The sequence below is a fragment of the Pleurodeles waltl genome, chromosome 4_2 (genome assembly GCF_031143425.1).
Source record: "Pleurodeles waltl isolate 20211129_DDA chromosome 4_2, aPleWal1.hap1.20221129, whole genome shotgun sequence".
Classification (NCBI taxonomy): Eukaryota; Metazoa; Chordata; class Amphibia; order Caudata; family Salamandridae; genus Pleurodeles; species Pleurodeles waltl.
Window position 1 is genome coordinate 424,410,651 of NC_090443.1, and position 24,604 is coordinate 424,435,254.

The following is a 24,604-nucleotide window of genomic DNA, read 5'->3' on the forward strand; positions in this document are numbered from 1 at the left end:
CAAAGCAGCCCTTCATTTGATTAACCTAAATTTACACACTAGAGGTAACAGGAATCACTTTCTATAACACAATAGTATTTGCAGAAGAATTGTAAAATGCAATAAAGTCTGGGAAGAATGCACACAGGCATAAACAAACAACTTTTAAGGAAAAGTGTCCGAGTGGAAAAAACAACATCCACCAGATAGAGCCCAATCTAGAACGAGTCAATAGCATTCGTTTGTAAGCTTTCTGCACATATAATAGATAAGGCTCAACCCCAGGAACCATCACAATTAAGCAAAACTCTCTGGCGGTAGGCTTCTTTCGCTCTGCTGCCTCCCTCTGTTTGAAAAAGCAGTCGTGAACCCATACTTTATCCTTGTTGATAATGATTTTTGGGTTATCAAAGAAATTAGCACAACCCAGGGCTAAAGTAGTATCCCTAATCTATTTTACCCATGGGATACTTAGTCCATGAGCACAAGAGAGCCAATCCCTGATGATGGCACGGTTGAGCTCTGCTTCAATATTGGCCTAGACAGAGCACAAAAGTACCAAAGGGGACGGCATGTATAACATCGGAGACATATTCTACCCCAAGCTCCAAATGAGAGGAATAATGAGGTGTAGAGGAAGGAATCCCAAGCAGCTAACAACAAAATCTTTTCTCTTCCCCTGTATAATATAAATGTATGTATGATACCATACCCCTATGCCATAGGAGACAACTGGTAAGCATTTCCTTTTATATATTTCAATAATGGGCGCAATGGTTTTTTTCCCACTGCTAGCAGCAAGTTAGAAGTTGGCTCCCACTGCCTGTGTAAAGTGGGACACCCTGCTTTTAATACAAATAGACCAATTGCAGGCTTCATCAAACTCTAGAGCAAGGTATTGAAATGAGCTCACCCTAGCTAGCTGACGCCCCACTGTATTTACAAAACTTTGCCCGTTTGCCGTTCTGGCCAACAAGACTGCATCATCCGCGTGGAGTAGGGCGGAGATAGCTCTTTTATCAATACAAACACATCTGCCCAACCAACACCAAGGATTTTCCTAACTCATTAATATAAAGTTAAAATAAAATAGGGGCAAGGACGTGAAGAAACCAAGCACGTGTCCAGGCCCATACCCAAGACGATGTCCCAGAGCTTAGATCTATTGACTCAATCAAATGTGCTGGATAAATCCATAAATGCAAGAAATATAGCAGTGCCCTTTGCATATTTTCTATTTTGCTATAAGTAAGTGTAAATTAAGATACTGTTTAATTGTGCCTAAGCCCTTCCTGAAACCATATTGCACCCAGGATAGAATGTTATCAGACACCCAGGACATCAGATGCTCCAAAAGTACTCTACCTAATATTTTAGGTTTTGAGTCAAGAAGAGATATGGGCTTACTTAGGTTCATGGGCATTGCCCTTTTTAAAAACAGGGACAGTTATAGACGTATGCCAGGAATCCGATGGCCTCACCCGACAAACGGCACTAAAAACACCTGGTGAGTACTGGTGTCCTGAACCTAGAAATTCTATCTGGGCCAATGGCCTTTTTTGAGGGGCTATTTGAAATTGCCTTAAATACTTCCTCTTCATAGAAACACAAACTCATGCAGGGGTAAGTCAACAAACACCTCTTGTTGTCTGTCATTATATGAACCATAAATGCCAGGAAAATACTCAACCCAGGCATCAGGGATAATATGAACAGTGACTTTATCCACCGATTGGCCATGCACTAGGGCAGTCCGAATGGCCTTCCACAATCCCATTGGGTCTTTTTTTTTATGGTCTGTTGCTATCGATTCCCACTGCTCACCTTTTAACGCTAACTTCCTTTTTTTCACAGCCAAAGTATAAGCCTTCCTGTAGGTGGCAACTGCACCCTGATCCTCGGGGCTTTGCTTCAGGGCCAATCTTAAACTATTGCTTGCTTGCCTACACTCTTTGTTAAACCATGATTTACCGCAGAGAGGAGGCTTCCCAACACGTTTACTCATCATAGCCTTATTATAAGACAGAAGTTTGACAAAATTACATATGGGTTATTAGAGTCCACCTTTTCTAAAAGGCATGATATTACAAAGTCTGTACAATTAAAATGCTTCATAATTAAAGGCATATTGGCAAAGCTCCAGACTAACCAGCGCAATTTGTTTTGCCTGTGCTTCGAGGGCACTATAACTTCAAAAGTTATGGGACTCTGATCGCTGTAAATCGAAGGAATAACCTCACCTCCCATAATTAAGAGATGCAGGCTCTGCAACACAAAAACATAATCAGTTGTTGTCCCATAACCCTCCCAGTGAATGTAGGAATTGCTAAAAGACGAAGTGGGGACCACACTTTCTAAATCAAAGGCAACTAAAATAGAGTATAGATGACGCCCCTGGCATCCATGGCAGTGAGATCAATTGATTAACAGGATCAAATGGAGATATGATTTGGGCTTTACACTCACCCAAACTTAGCATTAAAATCCCCTATCAAGAGCAGCTTGAGTGACCTCCCAGCAAATAACTCCTTCTCTGCTAAACTTTCAATTAGGGAGTATAAACCTGCACATTTTGAGTTGTCCCTCATCACAAAATCATTACTGTAGACATTCATCTCTATAATCTAAAACTATCACCCCAGTTAAGACCTGGAGCCTGTACCCCTTCCATTACAGTTCCAACAGGGACAATTGTGCACCCAAGGTTTACTTTAAACCAAGCTGTCAATTCCCCTTTAGCACGGCCCACAGCAGAAGGAATAGCTGGTAGGTTAAAACACATAAACCCATCAAACACTACTTCAGTCACTGCCCATGTGTGTTGCATAAACACAGCATCAAACTGATTTATGAACACCTACCACCCCTTTTAGATGCCAGGCCGGCAATGTTCCAACTAAGGAACTTTAAATGTGTGCCGTTCCTACCCATATGAGCCCCACTGAAAGCCCCATGGGGTCCAGCAGTCCCTGCCAAGGGGTTAATCTCACACTCAGTGGGCAAGGGCTCTTTAATTGATAACAAGGAGGGAGAGTTTACTGGGCCCGCAGAAATAACATTAGACCCAGACCCAGAACTTAAGCCACATATTATCCCTATTTGTCAATCCATCTCCTCCAAACATGAAAGGGCAGAAAATAGTGCAAATCTAAACAATTGGCTTCCCAACAGTTTCCCATTGTTGTGGGCTTATTTACACAATTAGCCCCAGTGCGGGCACCCACTCCGCTTGTTAAATGAGAAGGTGCTGCTGATTGGGAGGACACTGCATTATTAACTCCAGTCTTTTCATCTACTCCATCCATTGAATAAGTAAGGGCTACTGATCTGCTCTGCCCTGTTAGATCCATTTCTTTCATCCACCCCGCCCATGAGATGGGCGGCCGCTGCTGGAGCGGTCAAGATAGTTTCAACATGAATCTGGGGTGGCAGATCTCACAAATGGGCTATATTCTGAGACCGAGCTGTAACACTTCCAACTGCAGTGACCAAGTTACTCAATTTTACCTCAATGGCATCAAGCCATCTATAAAGCGGGCAACGCTTGGAGTCTAAGAGGTCACTAAAGCGTGTGCTCAGGGTATCCCAAACATCAGAACTCACCAAGCACTGCAATCTTGGGTCATCAGAGTTCCGTGTCTCTAGATTTGATGTAGGCTTAGATGATTTAACTCTTTGGACCCTTTTCCCCCTTTTGACCGTTGGCCCCAAACCAGGTGAACAGACATTAATGGGTGCTTTGTTCAGAGAAGCAGCCCTTTCTTCAGCTGAGCTGCTTGCGGGACCAAACTCAGTGGAACAATGCCTTATAGATCAGATGCAAGTGACAACCGCCACTCTGCCAACTTAATTTCATTGGCGACGAAATCCACTGTCTGTACTAAAAAACTGTCAATAGTGGTGCGTGGATATGTTTGTATGCCCTGGGGATCACTTTAAATAGACTTCCTCTTGCCCTTATTGACCAGTTAGCAGATGCTGGACAACCTATACCTGTGTAGAAAAGTGGCAGATGGAAACGAATCTGGTAGCCTAAGGGATCTTTAAATCCTTAACAAGCAGCGGCATGGCCTCTGTCGGGCTATGACTGGCTAAGACGGGCCCGTCTTGGCCCGGTCTTCACCCAGGCACGTCCCGCAGTAGATGAGAAGTGCCTTTATAGTGCCAAGGGGAGTTTGCGGCAGCCCCTCCTCCTTGGTGCTGGCTTGTGGGGCTGGGAGTCCACTCTGTCTCGCCACCTGTGACCCCTAACAACAAGCGTCCTGCAGTAGATGTGCCACGTGTTAACAGCGCACGCCACAGGAGGGGTGTGCGGCAGCCCGTCCTCCTTGGTGCTGGCTTGTGGGGCAGGGAGTCCTCTCTGTCTCGCTGCCTCTGACCTTCAACAACAAGAAGCACCCTGTGCCGCAGAAGATGAGATGCGCTTTAACAGCGCACAGCACAGGAGGTGTGTGTGGCAGATCCTCTTCCTTGGTGATGGCTTGGGGGGCAGGGAACCTCTGTGTCTCACCACCTCTGACCCCAAACAACAACAAGCATTTTGTTTGTTACAATTTGGCTGCTTGTGAAGGAAAGTCAATGTATAGGTTTCCTTTGAAAAGCCATTTTATGATTTGCCTATCACATTGGACTCCATGCACTGCACACCTTAACTTATTTGCCCACCATACTCAATAGACTCCTTTGCCAGTGGCCCAGAGGAAAAAAACCTGACTGCCAAGGGCACAAGACTGCAGTTATGAGTTTAAAAAGCTGTTGAGACTTCAAATGGCCTTAGATCCAAACAACAGTGCAGAAGGACAAAGAACAGTCAGCACAAAATATTGTACAGAAATTCAGCCCCACTAGTGCACTGCCATTATCAACAACCACCCTGTTAATGACAGCCTCACCATCAAAGTCCATAGGTAGTGTCTTGTTGGCAATGACCAAGTGTCCATTGATGACATGACCCTTGTTTGTCGACAACATGGTCATTGATACCATCAGTCTCCATCACTTCACTGTCGACGACAACCTCGTTGATGGCATTCCCGATAATAGAATTCCCAACAGCAGTTACTACAGCTGCAACCTCAGCAACAGCCCTGTTGACGACCCAGTCAGTGACAGAAATGACTTTTCCTTTGATTGTTTCGAATTTACTACTAAAGATTTCTGCTCATATTCTGGAATCTGAATTGGAGGTGTAATTCACCGACCAAGAACAGGCATCCCACACAGTGCTCACCTGAAGGTTCACTATGCAGAATGCGTTTACCCTCAAGCTGCAATCAGGAGTCTTTCCCACCACCCCCTGGAAGGAAACTACAATCAATCCGCTACTTAAAAAACCTAATGCGGACCTTGAGGATCTGAAAAATCTCCGCTCTGTTTCCCTGCTACTTGCACCGGTCAAAATATTTGAAAAGTTTGTTAACCAGGAATTGGTTGAATTTTATCAAGTCTCACAATGTCCTTGACCCCTTACAAAACGGTTTTAGGAGTTACCACAGTACAGAGCCAGCTCCTTTTGTGGCTGCAGACAGCATCTGCTGCCTGGTTGAACAGGGTGGGGCACCCATTCTGGTGATGCTTGAGCGGTCTGCTGCATTCAACACCATCCAACCAGTACGTATGATCCAACGTCTGCAGTAAATCAGCGTTGGTGGGTCCACACTTAAGCTCCTCTGATCTTTACCAACAGAGTACAAACTGTTAGTTGCGGGGAGTTTCAAGGATGAAGCCTCTAGTTTTCCTTGTGGGGTGCCTCACGGCTCATTCTTGAGTACAAATGTTGCTCCACAGGCTGAATTGGTGCGCTCTTTAGGATTCCAGGTGCTGTCAGATGCAGATGACACCCAGATCATTGTATCTATTTCCAGTGACCTGAATTCTGTAGCTGAGCAGTTCAATCATTGTATGTCCAGCATTAGTAAGTAGATGCATGTGTGAGAGGAGGCCTCTTTTTGCATGGTTAGCCCCCACTTTTTGGTTGATGTGTTCTAGAAGCTGGTAGTGCCCAGGGCCCCTGCTAAACCGGTTCCCTGGGCCAGAGCTCTTTACCTAAAACTGTTTTCATGCCTGACACAATTGGATACACTCTTAAGTATCCCTAGAAGTCCCTAGTAAATGGGTGCACCTAGGGCATGGGGTTTTAAGGGTAAACCCCTGAGGGCAGCAGCACTGATTGTGCCACCCGGTAGGGCCTTGCATGGGTAAGTCACCCCTCTGTCAGGCCTTACAGACCTAAGGCTGGGAGCACCATACTATATGTGAGGGCATAAGTGCATGAGCAATATGCCCCCACTGTGTCCCTGCTAAACCTAGGACATGGTGAGTGAACAGAGCAGCCATTTTAAATGCATTTACTGGACATTGGTCAAACACGAGTTTCCCAGTTACATGATGGCTACCCTGTACCCTGGGTTGTTTGGTATGAAACAGCTCAGAATGATAAATCCAAACTGGTGCCAGTATTGAATTTATCCCTAAATGTACCCAGGGGTCACCTTAGAGGTGCCCCCTGCAAACGCTAACCTTAACTGGCATGGTTGCTGACTGGTTCCATCCAGTCTGCCACCTCCAGACAGCCATTCCACAAACCTTGGGGGAGAGCGCAGGCTCTCTGGTTTGGGAGCAATGCCCTTCCTGGGTGGAGGAGCTAACACCCCCTCCCTCAGGAATGTGCAACACCCTGGCGGTGAGCTTCAAAGGGCTACTGCTCTTGAAACTCGAGCCTCCAGGCTTGCTGCTAGCAGCAGGTGGCTTCCCCCTTTGCACACCCCCACATTTGGCTGGAAACCAGACAAAAAGGGTAGGAGGAGTGGCCTCACTGAGCATGCACCACCCATAAAGGCTTGCATGCAAAGTGGACCCTCTATTTTATTTTCCTCTGTGTTAGAATAGAGGAAGATAGTCAGTGAGATTTAGGAAAGTGACCCTCCCTACAGGAAGTGGTAACTGTAGCCACCCAAAGGGAAGTGTCCCATTGGACACTACCAGGTTCCCCCTAAAACACCCACTAAACTTCAGTAGTTAGTGGGCTCCCAGAGACCAAGAAATCAGATTGGAAGAGACAAGGAAGACCAGCAGCAAAAGAATGATCACAGCAAGAGAAATGACGACCTGCTGCACAAGAAAAGGCGCTAACCCCTGCCTGCTGCACCCAAGACCCAAAAATCGCTGCAGCAGAGAAGCTGGACACTGGAATGAACCCAAAAAACCCAGGGGGACAACCAGGCTTCAAGATTCATCCCAGATCTCCCTTCTGAGTGGGGGCACCACTCAAAAACAAAGCAAGAACCAACAAACTGGTGAGGGTACTTCACCGAACAACCGATATCTCCGCGACCGGTAGTCCTAGCCGGACCCGACGACGCACTGATGACCGCCCGGATGTGACCTACAAGTGTGTTATGTTTGGTGGCACTGTTCCCTCTAGTGGCTGAATTACGCCAATGCCCTGGGTACTTGTCGGACAAGCAGACAACGAGATCCCCCCCCCCCCCGAGCTGGAAAAGGATCAGGAGGAAGCCCCAGTCAAGGGACTTCAGGAACACCCTGGACCTCTGACCAGATTGCCCCCCTTGTCCTGTAAGCAGCCCTTAGAGACTCACCTCCAGCTCCAAAGGACTCCGTTGCTCACAGCTCCTGGATCTCCAACTCACCCAGCACCTGGCCGCCCTGGGCCTTGCATCGCGGGATCTGCTGTGTGCCCCGGGTCCCAAACCCCTTGCGACATCAGCAGCCCAATGGGACCCCAAGGCACATCTTTAAATCTGCAAACCAGCTCCTTTTCCAAGTGGCCCATCCAGGTGGCCCTGTGCTTGTGCCAAGAACCTATTCAAAGCTGGTCCCACCAGAACCCGGAGCCGCCCGAGCCTCTCCAGCTGGCATAGGGTGTCCAGCGACTGCTGCGACCACCCTGCAAGAGAAGAGACTGGTAACTCAACTGTGTGATTTTTGTATTTTTTATTTTACTGCATTTTTAAAGGTGACTGTGCATTGATTCCAATGGTGCGTAATTACGCACAGAAAGACTAACTTTGCCAATACTTTGAAAAGCTATAACTTGAAATGTACTTAACGTATTCTAAAGATCTTGGTCTTAAAATTTATATAAAAGTCTGAAGTATTTTGATAAAATCTGGTCTCTTATTCATTGAGTGTGTGTGGGGCTTGATTGGATTTGTGAGTACAGTAAATGCTTAGCACAGCTCCTGGATTCGCCTAATTGCTCGACCAGCTACCTTAAAAAATTGGAGCATTAGATGGTCTAATTTTTACCTATGGAAACTAAAGTGTGGTTGCCCAGACCCTCTGCATAGTGTGCTCGATTTTGTACACCACATAGAGGGCCAACCTCCAACAGAATGACAACGCCCTAAAACTTAATGCTGACAAAACAGAGATATTGATGTTTGGTGCTCAGGAGTCTATTTGGTCTCAAATCTGGTGGCAAGAGGATTGTTGACCTTTTCCCACTCCGGTCACATCAGCCAAAAACCTGGGTGTTTTATTCAGCAATGCCTTGAGCTTCGAAGCGCAGGTCAGCCTTTTTAGGATGATTGTCTGAAGGCTTTAAGGTGTCTTCTGTTAGGGTTTTTATATCTTAGGGTATAGTGCGCTCTGTAAATGCTTTTCATTGCATGTCCTAGAGAAGAAAGCATTTGAGGAGGAGAAATCTCAGCAAGGATACAGGTCTTTTTAACCTCAGACTTTGCAGGTGAAGATCACCCAAGGGGTCATGAGCAGCCTTAATGTTCAAGGCATCACTGTAAGGAGCCACCTATAAACATCCTACAGCAAATAGTAGATACATTCCAGAAACTGCTTCTTCTGCAGGTCCTACTTGTCCTTTACAGTGGGAATTAATTCAAGCATGTGACTCTATAAAAAAATACCATCACTGGAGTTTCTGGGAAGGAAGTAATTTATTTCCAGATCAAGTTCATGAGCTGGGCAATTCAGTGCTTGTATTTTCAAAAGAGATCCCACTGAAGGAGTACTAAGGTTACGGGTAAATTAATTTTCCTTTCTTTACTCATTTCCTCCTATCCCTTCGATCCCCATGGTTTTGTTGATAATGAAATGAAAATGGAGAAAATGGAGCCTTGTACAATAATTCTTGTGGCACTTGGGTGGGCCACCTAACGCTGGTGCTACAAACTGGAAATTTCAGTTTAGCCATTGATTTATCTCAAGCCAGAACTTCATCTGTTTTCTCGTAATAGAGGCTACGTTTTCAGCGACACATGACGGTTTACAACTGATGGACCGGATGCTCAGCTTCACATTTTGTTGTCTTGACCTGCTAGTGCACCAGAAGCAGATTCCAGAGGTTTGAAAATGGAAGTGAATTTATTTCTGGGTGTAGTCTATGAATTTGAATCAGCTTTTGATGTTTACACATGAGTCTTTGCCTTACTTTCTGCATGCAGTCAAGGCAGGATTTTCATGTTGATACACCTGGCTGCCTTTTCAAGATTCTTGAGAAGACCACCTTGCTCATCTGCATTCTTTTCCAGGTCAACTAAGGAGTTTATAAAGTGTTTTTTCAACTTTTTTCACCGACTTGAAAGCTTGCCCCATCAAAGGAGCCTAATTCAGTATTGTCAGCTGTTATGAGTCACTTGTTCAAGCCCATTCACTGGGCTGACGATCAGCATTGGACTTGGAAACTTCCTTCTTACCCTCCATCACTTCAACTAGGCAAATTTGTGAAATCCAAGCTTTTGCCAAATAAGAATCTGGTGTAAATGTCATTAATAACAGTGTGTCTGGTAGAACCAAACAAAAATGTTCTTGTATGTTGGCCTTTTCATTTCACCTACATGAACATGTTCTGCCTACCTTTTTCCTAAAGCCAAGAACTGCACTTAAGAGATCCTTCAATTCTCCCTACACCAGAAGCTAATTACATTGGATAAAATAAAGGCCTTTTGTTGCTTATGGCTGAGCAAACAAAGGTGAAGCAGTGATGGATTAATTTCTTCATTAATACAGCCCATGCCTATGTGTAGCAGACCTCTGTGTGGTGTTACAGCTCATGTTTCTAGAGGCATGGTAGTTCTGTTCCAGCCATTCTCTTCATTGGAGTGCCCATAATAGACATCTGCAGAGTGGCTCCTTAGAAGAGAGCTCATTCTGCTGCAATTCATTACCTCCTTCATATCCAGTCCAGAGGGGGTTCTCACAGTGGGACCAGTGGCACTTTGAAGCTGGTTTGGTTAAGGTCAGCCTTATTCTTGTTTTCCGTATGTGCTCTTTTACTGTTGTGTTAATCATAATTCAAGCATGAAAAGTATGAAAGATCCACTGCAGAAGTAAGTTACCTGTAATGACAATTCCTTAGTGTTGGTGTTTTTCATAGCTTCACATCACTTGCTCTCCTCCCCTTTTATGAGGCTTATAAGTGAACCTTGAGAATCTGACCAGTGGAGCTTCAGAGGGGAGGTGAACACACTCTCGCTCTCACTCGCTCTCTCTCATTGCCTAAAGATTGGGGTCACACAATGAGGAATGAAATGAACAGTGTATAGGTGAGAAATGTTGATTGCATGTAGATGAACACTACCTTGTAAACTTTGACTACTAATGGTTCTTCGCCATTAGGGAATAATTTAAGCACATGAATCTTTGAAAAGATGCCAGTGCCGGAGAACGTATTATACATTACTCACTTCCTATTAAGAAAGAACCATGGTATTACACCTAATTATGAGTGAATCAAGTCAAAAGAATATCTTTTTTAATCTGGAAGCATTGGTGTGCATGCTCTTTTGTAGAAGGCAATTGTGCATGTCTCACCTTTGAGCGCATCAGCACTTTATTATATCTGTACACACAACTGTTCTCAACGTTACTTGACAACAGAAGTAATATCTCTTAAAGCAAAACAGGACTGGTAGGACAGAGATTTGTACAGGTCATAGCAGCAAAATAAAGTAGCTGTGGAAGTTCATCTGCCCGTCCCCCAGGTGTTGCTTCTGTTCATATAAGACCGAATCCCTAGCCCGTGTACTCTGCTGCTGCAAGGGTCTCGCTGAAGGACGCATGAAATTATTAGAAAGTTAAACATAACACATGGAGAGACGCAGTAGCAGAATGTTATAACCCTTGTGATATGCGACTAGCCACCATAACAATGAAATTTTAAAGGCAATTTTAGCAAAAGAGACACTCAAAATCAGTTATTAACTGACTGTTGGTCCGAAGCCTAATTGTAATAACCATTTATAATGTTTGATGTGAATTTTGAACTTTTTAATGGTTTTAATTAATCACACAGTAAGGATTTAATGCCTTCAGTTATTGCGTTGTGGATGGTAACATAGAGAAATATTGCAAATAGTGGTGGAGCAATGTTATTCTTATGTTGAAGGAGTGTGCTTAACAGCACAGTACTCATAAATAGTATTTAAAAAATGCCAGGTTATTTCTGTATTGCATTGAGTTCAGGAGGATCTCTCACTAAGTCTCAAAGGAGAGCGCCTTCATTAGATGAAAGAAGGATCCGTGATAACTGGCATAGATATACTTGCATACCTTTTGCAGCCTGTGTAACATATGTGAAATGCATTATCTTCTTATGATTATTAAATAGTTTTCAGGCCACTAGAGGTATTAAGTCAGCATCCTCAAGATATCAGAGCTGGGGAGCTCAAGTTACAGGTACCTATCTTTTCCGTCACAAAAATTGTCCCAAGCAGCACTTTATGGAAGGTAATGCCCTCTCGTTCGAGGAGCTTTGAGAGATATACGCTATCTTAGTGGGTCAGTGTTTGACTCATGTTGCACTTAGAAGGGCCATAGCTGAGACTTGGAGAGACCCAAGCAGGAACCTGGAGGTAGACCCGGCATTACAGATGCTGTTAACATGGAACCCCACGCACCACAGGATCACCAACATATATAAAGCTCTGATTCAAGTGGTGGGTGCAACCCTCAGAGGTCTGAGAGAGCATTGGAGCCAGGACCTTCAGGTTGTACTAACAGAGGCCGATTGGAGCAAAGTCCTGAGACACATTCCCAGGGCGGGAAAGGAGGAAGGGGGGGTAGTAGGAACTCGAAAAAAACGCACTGTTTAACTATACCCAACGATTGTACCTCACCCCATCCCGCCTTCATCTAAACTTCATACATTGACGCATGAAGCACATAACGCAGACTTTTAGTACATGACATGGCTATGGCCCTGCCCACATCACAGGGTGGGACTTGATATTATTAGTATTTAACCCTGATTCAAATGAGCACCTACCTCGAAGAAGCGGAGATGATAGGCGGCACACACAGCCTGCTTGAAACATCAACACATAGAACTTGGAGTGGCCAGACTGGTCTAAGACAACCTATGGAGCAGGACTGCTGGAGTGGTGGGCAGTGTGTTGTTTGCAGTTATTCCTAAATGCACACAGACACTAGCAATCACAATATACCCACCTAGAGCAGGATTAGTTTTGGATGAGTGTATGATTTTTTGCTGCATTGGTCCATGCACTGTTTTCTTAATGGCTTTCCCCAATGTGTTTTGTAAAAGGTTGATAAAGATCAGTTTATTAACAAAAGAATAGTATTCAAAGGTAGCCATTCTTAAAATCCCAGCTTGGTTCATTTAGCTTCATTGTGTTTATCACATTTGCTCACAATTCACGTTTTTTGTAACTTCTTTTAATCCGCACAGGAATATATTGTAAACCGGAATAAAAAGATTGAGAAACGGCGACAGGAGCTCATTGAAAAGGAGGGTGTAAAACAAAAACCAGACCCTTTCAAAGGTGGGTGGCACTGACGTCTGCATTTGTCTCCTTATTGGAAATCAACTTGTCTACTGTTAGCTTACCTTTGGACCTTTTCAACAGGATTTGCACTAACGTGTAGCTTAATTGATCCTTATGGCTTCAAGTGTTTAGTTGCTTATGATTGAGCTATTTGTAGCTGGACGTTTTTTCTTCAAAACCCGGAGATGGTCCATATTGGACTGTCTGTTTTTATGACCTACTCATTCAGTTCCATATTCGGGTGAGTGTTGCTTGAATGATTTGGTAGTCTGACATCTAGCCTCTTTATGTAACCTGTGAGTAGAATGTTTGGGGCTAATATTGCTTCTGTCTTTATTTTGCTAGATACAGTATATTTGCCTTTTACACTTTTATACTGGTAGATTGTTATTCATCTGCATTTTTATTGTACTCACAATTGTATGTTGTACATACTCACATGATGCCACCCATTTCCCACCTTGATTTGTACTAGTAAGGTAAAATGTATATATGCAGAGATGTGTATTATATGTGTAATGGAATGCCCTTTTACCTAGTTAATTTAATGTATTCCTTTTTACTATTTTGGCATGGCCTTAGCTTAGTGGAGATGTTTTATTGTTTTTATGAGCTGCCCTTCCGGGCAGAATGTATTAACTCTTTTGCACGACATTTCATCCAATGCTCTGCCCAAGGCTGTACATGATTACTAAGTATTGCCTGTCCAAGAGTACAATGTCTACCTTACACAGAAAAGACACATTTTAACACATTTTAACATCAGGGCAATTCTCAGAACAATAACACGTTTTGTAATAAAACACATCACCGCAAACCGGGTTAGAGGGGCCATTTCAGTCAGTCCTCTCATGCTGTACGTTGTCGCAGCTCTGCTGAACTTGGCCTCATCGCTCCATCCACTTGGGAGGACGGCCAGCAGACCAACAGGCACACCCATGCTTATTATTCAGGTCTGGAGATGGGGTTTTCTTGCAGAGACTAGTACAAGCAGACTAGGGCTTCTTCACATTTATGGTCACAGTTACAATTGTGTTGTGTTTAATCTTCCTAATAATCGCAATTCGTGAATTTTTACATAGAACATATTTGCTTCATTAAATGTATTGAACCAAATCCTGCTTCTGTTTCTCTTTGCATGTATGAGACACATAACTAAAAGAAAGAGGTAAGATCTGTTCTGCCACAACTTCCCTGATGAGTGAGTGTCATGCGCCAGGCTGCCACAAATCACTTTTACATTTGGGTTTGGGTGGGGTGCTGCTAGCTAGCCGAAAGGGTTAGGCCGACAGCTACTAGACAGTGTGGGATAGACTCAGTCCCCCACACAAGGAGGGGCTGCCACCCGAAACAGCAGTCTCATCCCCATGACTAGAGTACTATGACACTGCAAGGTCTAAAATACCTGTTCCAACGACCCAGCGAAATACTTTAATCATCTTGACACCCTGCACCACTATTCTGAACATTCTTTGTTTCCCCGTTTAACCCCGGCCTCAGTGAAGTCCACTCCAAAACATTTGCATAATAAATAAAAGCCACCTGAAAAAAATACTTTTTTTCCCATTTTGCAGAATCCACCCTCTGATTCGATAATTGTGTCTGTTGCAAGGAAGTACGATTCCTAAATAGAAATAGGCTGGGGCCTTAAATCAAGAGATGTTAGACCACACAAACAAAAATATAAAATAATTGGTACCTCACATGCTGTAATTAATCATTAGAAACAATCATAAGAACAATGAGTGAGTTGAGCGTCCATTATTTAATTGATTCATTTTATAAACACACAATTAAACTATTTTTTTTAATTTTTTTTATAAATTCTTTTTTTATTGTTTTTTCAAACCATAAACAAGGTTCACATGTTTGCATCAAGCAATGTATCGAGGGTATATACATGAGTTACTTAACATCATGACTCATTGTAAAAGGCACGTCATAGTCTTTTGTTGCCCTTCAGGCGACCTCTCGCTGTCCAGACGAGGGAATGTTTCCCCACGTTATCGTCCACTCTTCCTTCCCTCCCATATGCCTTAGTCTCTGCCTGAGCCCGAGCAGCTGCCCAGGGCCTCCATACTTTTTCCCATTTCTTCGGGCATCCTCTACCCTCATATATGACCGTCTCTGTCTGCTGGCACTAGTCCAGGTCGCACCGACACTCGTGAGGCAACCGCGCTCCCCCAGGCCCTTGCATTATTACGTTTCACCACTCCAGCTACCAGTCTCAGCCATATTTCTGTGTTTCTAGGCCATATGTATTCCCTTGATATTCTTAGGATTAACCATTTAGTATCTAACGGAACATCAAGCGCAGTGATATGTCACATCTCTCCCACCACTCCTGCCCAGCATTCCTTTATGCGAGGACATTCCCATAACATATGCATGAAAGTGCCATCTTTGCCACTGCCTCAGACAGCCTGTATTTTCCACCCTGCCAATCTTAAATGGCATAGTGTGTGGGTAGTATACTCTATGGAGGATTTTTTATTGTACCAGTCTTAACCTAGCCTTATGTCCGTGGCACCACCAATCCCTCCCCCCCCCCCCCACCCCCCCAATTCCTCTTCCGTTAATGGTCCCAGGTCTGTTATCCATTTCTCCTTCAAGTTATCCAGTGTGTCAGGGGAATTGTTAATTAGTTTTTTGTAGATTACAGAAGTACCTCACCCATGAAGTGTTTCCAACAGGATACTATCTTCCAACGAGTAAGCATCCAGCAGGCTTTCCCCCTGCCTCCTTAGCGTATGTCCGAGCTGCATGTATCGAAAATGTTCACTGAGTGCCAAAACATACTGCTCTTCAAGTGTCTCGAAGCCAATGAATGTCTTTCCCCTCCACACGTAACCCAGGTGTTCTATGCCAATTGCCTCCCATCTTCTTAATCCCGCTTGGCCTTGTACCTCGGATAGCTTGTCGCTGTGCCACAGCGGGGTAAGGCCAGTGAGCTTCCCCAACCACCCCAGGTGTTTAGTTGCCTCTTTCCATGCCTGGGTCCCTGCCTTTGTGTGAGGCGGCAGTGCCCGCTCCTTTTGAGTGTCATGTAGCAGGGCCTCAGGTCCACATGGCCCCATCAGATGTCATTTTAGCCTAAGTGCCGGATCCTGTTGATCCCCAAACATCCAGTCATTGACCACCAAAAGGTGCACTGCCCAATAGTATTTCTGAATGTCCGGTATTGCCAATCCTCCCTCGTATGGTCCTCTCTGTAGCTTGGGTAGGGCAGTCCTCGGTGTCTGGTCCCTTCCCCCCACCCCCCACCACAGCAATCGCTGCACCTCCGATGTGATTGTGTCAAACACCTCACACGGAATACTATACGGGGTGTTTTGCAGGACATAGAGGAGACGCGGCAGGCTCATCATCTTATAGAGCACTGCATTTCCCATCAAAGTCAAAGGGAGGTCATGCCAGTGTGTCACATCTAACTTGAGTCTCTACAGTTGAACAGTCAAGTTTCTCCACAGGAAGTCCCCGGGGTCCCTGGTTACATATATTTCTAAGTAGCGGAAGACCTCCGTCACCACCGGGGCCTCACAGTCTCCTGGAACGATGTGTTCCCCTCCTGCCAGGGGGTATACCACTGACCTGCACCAATTTATTGTATATCCTGAATGGTCGCCAAAAATTCTAAATATTTGCATGAGCCTGCCTAGTGTCAGTGAGGGCTGTGAGACGTATAGCACAATATCGTCTGCATATAAGGATATATGTTTCTCCCATTCTCTCACCGTTTGGAAGCCCTGCACCAAAGGATCCTGACGGATCCATGCTGCCAATGGCTCCAGTGCTAGAGCAAAGGTGACAGCGGCAACCCTGCCAAGTACCCCTCCAGCTCAAGTTCTTGTGACACTACTCCATTGACCTTCACTCGCGCCATAGGGTCGCCATACAGCAGCCGGGTCCACCTACAGAACTGCGTCCCAAACCCCAGTCTTTCCATGTCCACAGACTTATAGTTCCTCTCCAGGGAGTCAAATGCCATTTTGGCATCCAGAGCCATCAGGGCAGCCTGATCTGCCTCTGCCTCCGCGGTTAGGTGTAGCACCCCAAGCAAGCGCCCAAGATTTAGTCTCATGCTTCTGTCCAGCCTTAAGTCCGACTGATCCCGATGCACTATGGGGGTCATTCCGACCCTGGCGGTCCATGACCGCCAGGGCCGGGGACCGCGGAAGCACCGCCATCAGGCTGGCGGTGCTTCCTGGGCCATTCTGACCGCGGCGGTAAAGCCGCGGTCAGAAAAGGGCAACTGGCGGTTTCCCGCCGGTTTACCCCTGGCCCAGGGAATCCTCCATGGCGGGATTCCGACCCCCTTCCCGCCATCCTGTTCCTGGCGGTTAGGATGGCGGGAACGGGTGTCGTGGGGCCCCTGGGGGCCCCATAATGATTTTCAGTGTCTGCTTTGCAGACACTGAAAATCGCGACGGGTGCCACTGCACCCGTCGCACCCCTACAACTCCGCCGGCTCCATTCGGAGCCGGCTTCATTGTTGAGGGGGGTTTCCCGCTGGGCCGGCGGGCGGCCTTCTGGCGGTCGCCCGCCGGCCCAGCGGGAAAGCCAGAATGGCCGCCCCGGTCTTTTGACCGCGGTGCGGTCATTCGGCGGTTCCCTCCAGGCGGGCGCCTCCCGCCGCCCGCCGTGGTCAGAATGACCCCGTATGTGTCCTATTACTCCCAGCAATCTATTGGCTAGCACTTTGGCCAGCACCATGGCTTCCATATTAAGGAGGGATATCAGTCTATATGAGCTACACGCCTCCGGGAGCCTCCCTTCCTTATGAATCATCACAAATGTTGCTGCCCTTTGGTCAGCCGTCAAACAGCCCTTGTCCCTGGCTTCCTTAAACATTCCCAGGAGTGGACCAGCTATCACGGTGGCCATTCCCTTGTACAGTTCCACTGGGATCCCATTGGGGCCCACGGCCTTCCCCGTCTGCAAGTCTCACAATGCCAGGGTTACCTCCTCCTCTCTCATAGTGGCTTCCAGTGCATCTCTGTCATCTGTCGTCAATACCGGTAGTTGGATATCCCTAAGGAAATCCTCACAGTTCTCCGCGGACGTTTCTGTCCTAGAGGCATACAGGTTTTTGTAATAGTCTGGGAAGGTCTCCACTATGGCTGCCCCCTTCATTTTTGTGACCCGCTCTGAGTTCTCCACCTCTCTGTCCCTCCGCTCAAGCCTTGCTAACAACCTACCCACCTTGTTGCCCACATCATTCAGCCCACACTGGACCGCTATAGCATATTGCCTGGCCTGGTTATCTGCCGGAGCTCTCAGCTCCAGTTGTCGCAGTCACAATTTCTCACGATCTTCTGGATTGTTGGAAGCCAGGGCTGTCACTTCCAGGCTGACTATGTCTTTCTTTATGGTAGTGCATGCTAGCCGTGTTTCCTTCCTTGTCACCCCAAGGGCCGCCTGCGCATGTCCCCTCAAGACTGTCTTGAAGGCTTCCCATAACGTCCCAGCCAACGCTACTGTGCCCTGATTCTCCGCGAAGTGAAAAGATGCCCCCTCCCGCAGTTTCTGTCTAACCCCAGCTCCTTCAGACCCAAGACGTCCAGTCTTCCCGGTAGCGTATAGCCCCGCTGTGGGCCCAGCAGTCTAATCCCTACCGGGGAATGGTCAGACACACCCTTCGCATGTATAGTCACGTAGCACACTGGGTGAAGATGTAGTCCAATCTGGAGAAAATCCAGTGGGCTGCTGAAAAGTATGTGTATTGTCTTGCATGTGGGTTGCCTTCCCTCCAAAGGTCAGCCAGGCCCAGCGCCCCAGCAGACTGGGAAAGTGGTCCCAGACCTCCCCCACTCCTGAAGTCCCAGATCTGTCCAGCTCAGAGTTCATGGCCTGATTCAAGTCGCCACCCAAAATAAGGATCCCAGTGGGTAGGTGTAGTAACAGGCCCCCCACCTCTGCGAGTGTCGCTGCCTGTAGTGGAGCGGGAAGGTACACTGAGCACAGGTTGAGCGCAGTGCCCTTCCAGGAACCTGAGAGAGCCACGTAGCAGCCCATTCGGTCGTGCCACAACTGATGGACGATCAGGGGTATCGTTTTTTTCACTAGGATGCCCACCCCCCTAGCGTCAGTAGTGTACCCTGCATGTGCTTTGAGGATATAACCAAATCTATCCAGTGCCTTATAGTGATTGCCTCTTAGGTGTGTTTCCTGAAGTAGGACCATGTCTGGGGAGTGATGCTTTATGTGCTGTAATACCAAGTGGGTTTTATCCTGCTCCCCAGCCCATTAATGTTTCAGGACCAAATGGTCAAGTTGCATTCTGGACCACCCATCTCACCTCGTTGATTCTATGTAGAGTCTAGCTCTCGAACCTCTCGATACTTCCTCCTGTTCCCTGCCAGGGAGCTCTCTCCCTTTGAACCGCACTGTGTGAACCCCAGATGCCCCAATGTGTGGCACTAAGAACTTAACTATCCCTAAGTCCTTACTTGAAACCGCTTGTCTCTCCAACTCCCCAATTCCTGCTACTCTGCGCCATGAGCTCTGAACTGCCCACCTCCCCCCAACTTGCAAAGCCCCCTAAACAAACTATGCTTTGCTGGGGTGTGCTGCCGCTTTGAGGTGTCACTCAATAGATCAAATGTGGGCACATGCCCAATGTCTCCCCCTTTATGCTGGCTGTTTTCCATGGTCCTGGTTGCTATGAATAAAAACACCCCTCCAAGCCCCCCCAACCCCCACCGTGTAACGGCATTTTGTCACTTCAGTGTCTGCCCCATCAGATTGTTCTCAGTCCCCTTCTTGAGTTGGGTGCTTTCCTTTCTTCCCGTCTGGTCTGGGTTCCCCCACACCTGTTGCGCCATGGGTCCTTCCATTCCCCAGCTTGTGTCCTGGCCTCCAGCCCTCCAGTGAGTCCCACGCCTCCTTGGGGGTGCCAAAGTGCCATGTCTTTCCCGTCGCTTCCACTATCAGTTTCGCCGGCTATAGCATCCTGTATCTCAGTTCCTTGGCCCTTAGCCCTCTTTTAACTTCCTCAAAGTTTTTCTGTTGGTGCTGTACTTGGTGGGTAAAGTCCAGAAAGAAACAGTTTACAGTATTGTCTCGTTGCAGGTCCTCGAAGCTTCTAGCCGCCTGTAGTATGGCATCTTTCTCTGTAGTTAAGGATCCTGGTGACTATCGTCCGCCGTGGCGCTCCTGTTTTGGGCGGGGGGGCCAGGTGCCCTGTGTGCCCTTTCCCCCGAGAAGAAGTTAGACAAGCATTTTGGCTGTAGCTTGTTTAGGACTAAGTCCTCCACGCATAAGTCTGTGCTTAGGCCTTCCATGTCCTCCGGCACCCCCACCACTCTCACGTTGTTCCTTCGGGATCGTCCGTCCTGGTCTTCTAGCCTGGCTTCCATTATTTCGCTCTTTTTGGTGAGTGACCATACCTGCTCTTCCAGTTGTTTTGTTGTAGCCTGTAGGCATCAATGTGGGTTTCTGCTGCGGCTATTTTCGCGGAAATCTTGCCCATGTCCACCCTGAGGAGGTTGTTGATCTGGACTGTATCTAGTTTCAGTTCCAGGGGGGCAGTGGAATCCCAGAGGTCCTGATTGGCTGCCATGATGGTTCTCAGCGAGGGCTCTGTCCCCGGACCCAAGTCTTTCCCAGGGGCTCCTCCATTCCCCCCCTTTACAGGAACCCCTGCTGTCTCCATTCGTACTGCGTACCTATCCAGGCTGTTTGTAGGTGCTTGAGAGTGCGGCCTTTGACCATGGTCTCCATCTTCGGTATCTCTCTTTTAAAGGGGACACGTCGGTGCTACGCGTCCCCTCGCAATGTCACTTCCACTGGCTTATGCTTTCCCCTATGCTCCTCCACTCTCCACCATGGTGTCCAAATCACTCTCGAAGCCACCACCTGTCCCCGGACCTTCACTTCTGTACTTCGCTTATCCAGAGGCTCCCTGTGTTATGAACCCACTTGTCATTTGACCCCACTATAGTCTGGTGGTTCTCTCCCCTTCCAATTTCTGGGGGCATCCGCAGAACTCCGGCCTTGCGGGGCGTCATTCACCACTCCCCCTCCGCTGTTTGGGCCCCTCTCCCAGCTATGATGATGTCGTTATTGGTGTCCCCGGGGCCTCACTGTGTGGCTGCCTCTGTCCTGTGGCTCCCGTTTTTCTGCCAACTTTGGGGGCTCTGGTGGTGATCTGGCCAGCACCCCCTCCTCTCGCTCCGAGGGGAGGAGGTGAAGGGGGTTGTTCACTGTCTGTGAGTTGCTCCAGGCAGGGGAAGATCACTCCTCGCACCCCCTCCCATCTGGGCTGTGCCAGCCCGCACTCTCCTGGATTGGATTATAGACCCCGGCAGCGCTGGAGCACTGTCAATGCACGGCCATCTTAGTTGGTGGCAAGCTCCGTCCCCAACGCAATTAAACTTTTCTTGTAAGGGTCTTACACAAACGACCAAAAAGCTATGCAAATAACAATATTATTAGACAGACAATATTATTGCATGTCAAGCAATGTGATAGAAATGTGCCATTTTTGATCATTTCTAACTTGTCACGATTAATGAGAGCACACAAGTTATCTATTTTGCTCTTATATTTGCTCAGTCCATTCCACCAAAGAAAACATCCCTGTACCGTCAGCAGTTACCTCAATTCTAGGTCAGCATACTTCTGTTAAAAAATGAAGTAGAGTTGGTCCCTCAATGCCAATAAAGGAAGACAGTTCACTCCCGGGATTATCTGATTTGAAAGAAGTGACCAAGGGAAGAATATCATTCTGTTCTAGACCTGAGAACACCAAATAAATAGAAAAAGAGAACTTTTGCATGTTTTCACTTCCCAAATGTACCCCCATCTACATCAGGGGAATTAGATGTGTGCCATAGTTATTCAAGATGCATGTTTCCATATCCCATTCATACGGAAACATTGCAGATGTCTTAGATCTTTGGTGGGCAGTGCACACTGACATACAGAGCCCTTCCTTTTAGCTTCAGTTCATCAGAACAAAGTGCATGTCAGTAGTGGCAGCAACTGAGAATTTTTATTGCTCCCTACTTAGATGATTGGCTTACAAAGACATCAACATTTCAGGAAGCTCAGTGTCACTAAAATATAATGCTCTAGCTACTTCAATGACTGGATTTCAAAGTAAATCATACCAGTTATATGGCAGTCCGAGTTCAATCTATCCTTTATTTGGAAGCAGCCTTAGGCACACAAAAGGCTAGAGTGTATCATTTGAAGGAGAGAATGTTTTTTACCCAACTAAAGTGTCAAACTTCCATTTGTGAGATCCCTGATGGCCCCACAGATTTTATCCTTTCTGGGCTCCATGGTGTCCTGCATCTTTCTTGTACTGAGTGCCTGCTTTCAAATGAGACTATTACAATTGTGTCTGGAGGTCCAGTGACCCAGCTTTCAGGCAGTTGACAAGACAGGTAGACTCTCTCTCTCATGCTGTAACTGACTCTCTTCCTTGCTGGTGCCAATCATCCAATCTCCTGAAAGGTGTTCCTTTCCATCTGAACAGGCCATACCAGACCTATGGTTCCCTGTAGTGTGGGGAGCCCACAGGGATGAGCTTCAAGTGCAAGGAATATGATTGGACAAAAAGGACTTACCATATCAACCTGTTGGAGCTGAGAGCATTCAAGTCTTCCCTAAGCAGCTTCAAAATAACATTCCTGCTTGTTCAAATGGACTGTATGGCAATGTGTTAGATCAAGTAGGAAGGCACAAGATCCAGAGTCCTATCTCTAGAAGCTCAGACAATTTGGAAATGACTGATTGTGCGGAATCTGCACATCGCAACAGTCTGTCTACCTGATGCCCAAAATGTGGAAACACATTGACTAAGCAGAACAATTCTAGAGACTCATGATTGTCCGTTCATCGACAATCTAGTACATCATTTTTTTTGTGAGCGTGGATTTCCAGAAGATTACTGATTCACAGCTGCGGTAAACAATAAATGCCCAAGTTACTCATCCAGGTATTACCAAACCGGCACACTGGGGAAAGGTCTTTTGATCAACTGGTAGAGGTTTGTGGGGTTGTTTCCTCTGAACCACACACATGACTGCTGTGCAGACCTAGTCTCCTGTTCAGGTTCATAGACCAGATCCTACATCCCAACAATCCACAGCTTGGCTTTTGAACAATTGCAATCTAAACCTTGAAATCTTCCTCGCGATTGCATGAACATTTTAAAAGTAGCAAGAGGTCCATCCAGTAGAACATCTTTTTATTTCAGGTTTGTCTAAAAAGAAATATTGATCCAACAAGATGCCAAGTGAAAGCTTCAACGCCTTCTTGATCTAGAAAAAGTTGGGCTGCAGTTTTCTTCAACAAATGTACATTTAGCACCCATTACTACTTATAGCAGAAATCCTTTACAAACCTCTGTTTAAAAAAAAAAAAATCTCAGTTGTAAAAGTCTTCCTAGAATGAATTAAAAAGGTTTACTCTCTAATAACAAGACCTTCTCCTTCGGAGCTTAATGTGGTCCTTTCTAAAGAAATGTGTCCCCCAATTGAGCCTGTCCATAAGGCTTCTTTACAGCATATTTCCTGGAAGACTTCCTTTGTGGTGGCCATAACTTCTGCTTAGTAGGTTAGCAAGATTCAGGCCCTAGACAGTAAAATACATTATAAGATCTTTAACAAACATGAGGTTGTGATGTAACCCATCCTAGTTCCCTTCCTAAAGATGTATCTGATTTTCTCATCAGCCAGACTTTGTTCCGGAATCCCTTTATTGCAGGACAAATGTTTACATTCTCTGGACGTTGAGAATTTTAAACTTCTACCTTGATAAAAACCAAAGACATAATGTACCCTGACCACCTTTTTCTAAACTAGTGCGCAGTACTTATGGGACTACCCACTTCAAAACAGTGTATCTGTAGGTGGATTATTTCCTGTAATCTACAGTACTACTGTGATGTCAACAAAACCTTGACAGGCCCCTAGCTCATTCAACACGAGTTAGAGGCCCTACTGCAGCATATAAGGAACATTTACATTAATGACAATGTAAAGCAGCTATTTTGGAGTTTGAACATTCTACTTGACAGTTATCTTGATACTTAACTTTTGTTGGGGATAGCCTTGCTACTCTATTAACAGCCTATAACTACGAATGGAACTGTTGTCTATTCCCTTTGCCTTTTCTCCTAGAAGACTAATATGAAGATTCCACTGGAAAAGAACTAGGATTACAAAGTTCTGTGCTCTTGAGGGGATATTGATTCTCCAATTAACATGCAAGGAGATTTTAAATGTAATTAAAAACAGCAGAGGTTAACATTATGCAATAGCTTTTATTGTTTCCCCAACATGCAGCCATTTAAAGAACAATAGTAAGTCATAAAGCAATTAAATGTCCAGACAGTATATATGTATATGCAGGACACGCAGACATCATCCTCTTTGAGATGCTGCAAGACAGGATAACATCTGTGCAAATAAAAAAACAAGATGAATCCACAGATGGTTGACTCTAAAACAGTATCAACCATTGTAAGCCAGTTAACAATACCCATGTATTTCAGACATTTAAAAAAATAGTTTTTGTTAATTTCTCCTTCTAGGGCTAGGAGGGTGGGATAATGTTAGCCTAAGTTGTTTTTAATGAAATAAAGATTCTCTTTGCATGTTAGTTGGAGAATCGTTGTTTCATTACAAGATGGGATGCGACCATTATGCATGTTTAAAGCCATGCAGCACCACACAACTCACATGCTCCACGGCTCGTAAATACAAGTTTGCAATGGTGTTCACATTAGACCAATTTGCTGCTTTTAGAAGATCTGTAAGCAAACCAGCCGACCAAAAATCTTTACTAGCCATTGCACCTCTCAAGGAATGGGCACCAAAATCTAGAAAGGTCTACTCCTTCACTCATTA

The 24,604-nt window shown here is 46.0% G+C and overlaps 1 protein-coding gene across 5 annotated transcripts in view; it reads left to right on the forward strand.

The window, feature by feature from the left end:
* AKAP8 (A-kinase anchoring protein 8) overlaps positions 1 to 24,604 on the forward strand; it is an 816,848-nt gene that overhangs the window by 582,544 nt on the left and 209,700 nt on the right. For all 5 annotated transcript variants that reach the window (XM_069231685.1, XM_069231682.1, XM_069231683.1 and 2 more), the window contains one exon: positions 12,647 to 12,740. In XM_069231685.1, the coding sequence (XP_069087786.1) occupies positions 12,647 to 12,740 (94 nt within the window). The remainder of the gene's footprint in view (positions 1 to 12,646; positions 12,741 to 24,604) is intronic.